This window comes from Condylura cristata, unplaced genomic scaffold (genome assembly GCF_000260355.1).
Source record: "Condylura cristata isolate star-nosed mole 26May11 unplaced genomic scaffold, ConCri1.0 scaffold00004, whole genome shotgun sequence".
NCBI lineage: Eukaryota > Metazoa > Chordata > Mammalia > Eulipotyphla > Talpidae > Condylura > Condylura cristata.
This window is the reverse complement of record NW_004567105.1, coordinates 59,300,582-59,306,440: the sequence shown is the minus strand read 5'-3', so window position 1 is coordinate 59,306,440 and position 5,859 is coordinate 59,300,582. Positions and strand designations below refer to the sequence as shown.

General features: G+C 42.0%; 1 protein-coding gene across 2 annotated transcripts in view; it reads left to right on the top strand.

Annotated features, from left to right (window-relative positions):
• Positions 1–214: 214 nt before the first annotated feature.
• GNL3 (guanine nucleotide binding protein-like 3 (nucleolar)) overlaps positions 215–5,859 on the top strand; it is a 7,158-nt gene continuing 1,513 nt past the window's right edge. For both annotated transcript variants that reach the window (XM_004676570.2, XM_012720270.1), the window contains exons 1-10: positions 215–335; positions 911–969; positions 1,620–1,757; positions 1,871–1,984; positions 2,203–2,286; positions 3,123–3,255; positions 4,087–4,199; positions 4,459–4,576; positions 5,000–5,087; positions 5,543–5,717. In XM_004676570.2, the coding sequence (XP_004676627.1) occupies positions 323–335; positions 911–969; positions 1,620–1,757; positions 1,871–1,984; positions 2,203–2,286; positions 3,123–3,255; positions 4,087–4,199; positions 4,459–4,576; positions 5,000–5,087; positions 5,543–5,717 (1,035 nt within the window). In that variant the 5' untranslated portion in view covers positions 215–322. The remainder of the gene's footprint in view (positions 336–910; positions 970–1,619; positions 1,758–1,870; positions 1,985–2,202; positions 2,287–3,122; positions 3,256–4,086; positions 4,200–4,458; positions 4,577–4,999; positions 5,088–5,542; positions 5,718–5,859) is intronic.

Sequence of the window (5,859 nt, the reverse complement as noted above, 5' to 3'; positions counted from 1 at the left end):
CCGCCGCGCCCCGCCCCGTGGCCGCCACGGCTGCTGGTATTGCTCCTCCGGCCGCCCGCTGCCGTCGCTTCAGCACCGGCCGCCCTCACCGCCCTCACCCCTCCCGGTGCCGCCGCAAAACCAGATCCGCGGCCGCCAAGCGAATCCGGTTCCGCGCGACACTACGTGCGCGCGCACGCCGACCGGAGGCAACGCGCTTTACGGCAACAGCGTGAGTGCGTGACGCTCGCTTTAGGCCTCAGTTCACACGTGGCGCTGGCGGAGGTTCGTTGTACGGTCTGTCTCTGCTGCTGGTGCCCTCGCGGCGGCCCCGGCGGCCAGTATGAAGCGTCCGAGTAAGTAGATTCGGGGCACGGGTGTGGAGGAGCCTCTGATCTGATGTTCGATGAGCTAACCGGGGCGCTCTTCTGCGACTCGAATGCGGAATGGGGGCCCTGAGATTAGGCCGTCGGCCCGCGACGGTTGGTAGGCCCGGCGGTGATCGGGCCAGTTGTGCCGCGGGTCGATGGGGCCCCAAAGGTGGAGGAAACCTGCGTCCGAGTTCCCGTCTGGCGTTTTCTGTCGTGGAGCTACGGGGTTGAGCTCCGAAATCCGCCTCGAAAGCACCGTTCGTCGCTACCATGTGATACCTGGTGTTGGGTAGAAGTGACTGTGTTTGATTCGATTTAATATGAAAAGAGTAGGAAGTTGGATTCTTCTTCGGGTCTATAAAATCAAATTCTCTGGAATTGGAGAATTTGTTTTTCTTGTATGCCTGTTGGGGGAAGGAATGCTGTCACATGTCCACTAGATTTTTAAACTAGGTTGAGATAATTGTTAATTTAAAAAGGTACGTGACCCCACAGCGTAGTCGAGGAAATAACTGGTGAATTTGTGTTATCTAATCTTTTGGTAATTTTTATTTTTGTAGAGTTAAAGAAAGCAAGTAAACGCATGACCTGCCATAAGCGGTATAAAATCCAAAAAAAGGTAAGTCTTGTGCTTGTTTGGGAGAGTTAGATCAAATAGAATGCTAGTGACTTTTGCTCTATTTGTCTATTAGGAGGTGTGCATCACTGTGATTCTGCTTAAGGAAATGGGGATTAGGGACAAGTTTTGAGACTTTGAGAGTACAGTGAAGTCTGAACTGTGATCATGGTATTAATCGCTGCTAAGAATTTCTTGGTGATTTTTTGCTGTTTATAGTGTGGCTGGCTATGCAAGTTCACTCTAGAAACTGCAATTTGATTTTCCTTTTTCTAGCACATTTCATAGATAGTTTTGTGGGTTTTTTTTTTTTTTTAAAGATTTTATTTATTTATTCATCTGGAACTGGGGTACAGGCCAGAGATGCAGAGGGTGAGAGGATTCACCAGAGACAGAGTGGGGAGCAGAACAGGCAGATCAACGAAGTACACTGCTGAGGGGAGCAGCAGGCGGGTCAGGAGAGGTCTGCCTCGCCATGTGGACTTCTCCGGGGCAGGCGGGAATCGAACTCATGTGGAAGTGGTTTAAGCTTAGTAGTGCAGTGCTTTAACCCGCTGCGCCACCAGGGAGGGCCTGTGGGTTTTTTTTACGGTAGTTGTTTACTATAGTATTTGTGTATGATGATAAAAAGATATTGTTTGGTTTTACAATAGGTTCGAGAGCACCACAGGAAATTGAGAAAGGAGGCTAAAAAACGGGGTCATAAGAAATCTAGGAAAGATCCAGGAGTCCCAAACAGTGCTCCATTTAAGGAGGCTCTCCTTCGGGAAGCAGAACTAAGGAAACAGAGGGTAAGATACATTTGGCTGAAACTTTTATGATGTGTGAGTATGTGTATTTCTTCCAACATCACAACATCAAGTCCTTTTGATTCACTCATTTCTCTCTCATGGCTTGAACACAGATTGAAGAATTAAAGCAGCAGCAGAAACTTGATAGACAGAAGGAACAGGAAAAGAGAAGAAAACTTGAAACTGACTCTGGTGTTAAGCCATGTGATGATGAACCTGTGAGGGAGGTATGATTAGATCTCTGCGTTCTGACATAGAAGTGAAAGCATGTACTTGCTAGGGGCTGCTCTACCTCTTGGGAAAAATAAGATTCTGTATTAACTATTTAAATATCAGCTGCACTGTACTGCAGCTCTGAAGTACTGGAAAATGGAGAAAAATGTCACCACTGCTGAACTTTTAACTTTGTATTCCCTCTATCTCCCTCTCCCCCCTTATCCTCTAGGATTTTGGGCAATGTGAAAATAAGAACAAAGCCAAATCCAGCAAACAGAATCCAAAGAGATTGTACTGTCAGGAACTTAAAAAGGTACCGTAGTCTAGGTCAGTGTCTAAAAATGATATGAACATTAAAAATCCAGTCATTACTTCTTGACTCCAACCTTAGAAACATTGCAGTAGAGTTTAATTGAGCTGGAAGAAGCCTTTAACAGGTTGTTTTGTTCTCTTTGAAGGGCATTTTCTGTTGCTTAACGAATATTTTGGTTTTAGATTTTTCCAGAAGGTTAGTTCCCTGTTATACCTTGTATTAAAATTACACATTGAAACTGGTTTTGGTTAGTTCCCTGTTATACCTTGTATTAAAATTACACATTGAAACTGGTTTTGGTTAGTTCCCTGTTATACCTTGTATTAAAATTACACATTGAAACTGATTTTATCTTTTTTTCTCATCTTCCCCTCCCCTGCCCCAATTCTTTTTTCAAATCTCTTTTCACACAGTGGTTTTTAGAGTAAATACATGAGAACAAACAGTATAAATTACTATGTTGAAATCTAAGTGAAGAAAGTCAAGAGTGTGTCATGGTATATAGTTCACCAGCACTCATGTCTCCATCACCTATTTTCCCACATTCATTCCCAAGTGAATAGACTATTCTCAGCATGAGCAGAAAGTCTGTCAAACTACTTAGGTCACTGTTGGAACATTGAAACTATGGGGTTATGTCTCATTTCAAAATTTACTTGGATGAAAGGCCAGAGACCATTGAACACACATATGTGAGAATGAATATATGAACATTTTCATACCAAAATGAAGACATAAGCTCCAGTTCTGAGCTCACCCTGTTGCATAGTAGATAATGCCACTGGATTTGTGTGGATGGTAGGAAGGAATGTTCTCAATAGTTTCTACCTTGACAGGTGATTGAAGCCTCAGATATTGTGCTAGAGGTATTGGATGCCAGAGATCCTCTTGGTTGTAGGTGTCCCCAGATAGAAGAGGCCATTGTTCGAGGTGGACAGAAAAAGCTGGTACTTGTACTAAATAAATCAGGTGAGCAAATGATACACATACCTTTTGTGTTCCATATGCACTAGTGAGGAATGAGGAAGATGTCTAAAGTCTTGATTGTTGTGAAGACTGATAAGATCCAACTCTGACCTCAACAAAGCCAGTGCATATTCTCTTGTTACCAATAACAGAGCTGGTTGGTGGGGTGGAAGTATTTTCTACATGTGATTTGACTGGCTTATATTTAATACTGCTTTTCGTTATTTGCTTGATATAAGCTTGTATACACAGCTTACTGTGTGTCCTATTTTCGGTAGAAATGACTATGGTATGCCTTATTTTCCACACTTAGAGAGTGGCAATATGTGACAATGTTTAGATGAAACACGGATGTATCTGGGTTGGAGCCACTAAAACAGGAAAACTCAGAGGAAAGATCTGTGAAAGATCTGTGAAGGGACAAGTATAGAATGGAATATTGGTGTGGCTCCAGTGAAGCAATTGGTTAGTGTGTGGTACTTATAAGAATGGGAAATAATACGGTGGGAGGATTAGAAAAGGGGGTTAGTCACATGGCTTCTGGCATAGGGTCAATTCTGCAAATAGCACCCAAAGATTAATAGGGTAATAATCTAGAGATTGGTTTAATTCTGAAACAGGGTGAACAGTGCTGATGGGAATTGATAGAGGTAAAACTATTTTGCCCTTAATAAGGGTAAATGGTAGGGCACTTATTCTCCCCTATATTCCAGTTACATGTTTTGGGGGGAGGAAAAAAACAGTGAAAAGGCAAGTAAGTGTGAAATGCAGATTTTGTAAATTCATTGCAAGAACATGATCAAATTGATGCACCTTATTCCTAATCCCTTTCAGATTTGGTACCAAAGGAGAATTTGGAAAACTGGCTCGGTTATTTAAAGAAAGAATTGCCTACAGTGGTGTTCAGAGCCTCAACAAATATGAAAGACAAAAGGAAGACAATTAAGGTACCTTTTACACAGTTGGACTGGACTAGACTAGACTACATAGTTCTTTCAGATTTTTGATGGCTGAAATATGATGAGTGTACCAAATCTTGATTAAAGAAAAATGAAAATTTGTAAGATCCAACTCTGATTTCATCCAGAGATAATCTGAAAGGCAAACACTATGGTGGTTTTAATAGCTGGGACCTGAATGCCAGATGGCCTGGATTTTATCTGGTGACTTGTCAGAAGTAATTACTTGGGATTTTATCATACAAAGGTAAAGAAGAAAGTGCGTTCATTCAAGAGTGAAGTCTGCATTGGGAAAGAATCTCTTTGGCAGCTTCTTGGAAGTTTTCAGGAATCTTATGGCAAAGCCATTCAGGTTGGAGTAATTGGTGAGTTTCAGTTCAGTACATCTTAAGTTTCACCTCTTAAATACCAATAATTTCCCCGTGTTGACAGTATGGAAGTCAGTACAAGGGCTCACTCAAAAGAGCTTGTTTGACTCTTCACCATACAGAAATGTAAAGAAAAAAATTAAAGTAATTGCTTCATAATTCACTTTTTGCCAACTGATCACTGTGGGAAATTGACTCCTGAAAGTTCTTGGTTTATTTGAATTAGTCCTCCCTTCCTGCTCTTTCATTAACCTATACAAGAAATGAAGATGCTAAAATTGATCTTAGTGTTCAAGTGCTGACACTCAGATCCAACTCTGATCTTGTTCTAAACATCATGTAAAGTATAAAATAAGGTGGTGGGAATTTTACTGTTGCCAGTACTTATATAATGCTTTTGTATCTGAATTTTGTTTGTAGGTTTCCCAAATGTGGGGAAAAGCAGCATCATCAATAGCTTAAAACAAGAACGGATATGTAATGTTGGTGTATCCATGGGGCTTACAAGGTACATCAAGTTGTTCGATAAATCATTGCTTTGTCAACATTTCATTGTAGATGAGTAAATGCTTTGTTTTGAATATCCTAAGAAAGGTAATCCTTTCTGTAGAATTGTCATTCAGAGGAGGAGGGTCAAGTCACTGCTAAGCTTGAAGATGAATTGATTAGAGTGGAAAAGTTGCCTCAGAGGAAGTGATTGGACCTGGCATTGAAATGACTGGAAGTCTGCCAGTTGGTAGGGCAAACAACATGTGTTGATGTCAATATATAAGCCATGACACATAGTGTTCTTTTATAAGGAAAAAGTGCACTGTGAAGCTTTTAGATAAAACATGAAGCAAATGATGATAAACTGGGTCTGACAGACTATGCTGAGTTTGTTCAATCCAACCCTGAGCTTCATGTTGTCCTTGTCCTTTAGATGAAGCAGTAAACCATCAATCACTGTATCTCTGATTCCAGGAGCATGCAGGCTGTCCCTTTGAGCAAGCACATCACAATCATAGACAGCCCAAGCTTCATTGTGTCTCCAGTGAACTCTGCTGCTGCACTAGCTCTGAGAAGTCCAGCAAGTATTGAAGTGCTAAAGCCAGTGGAGGCTGCCAGTGCCATCCTCTCCCAAGCTGATGCTCGACAAGTAAGAGAACTCCATGCCTTCTTCCTACTCCCTTGCACTCCATTTTCTCTCTTTTTTTTATTCATTTATTCATACAGAACTGGGGTACAGGCCAGAGATGCGGAGGGTGAGAGGATTCACCAGGGACAGAGTGGGGAGCAGA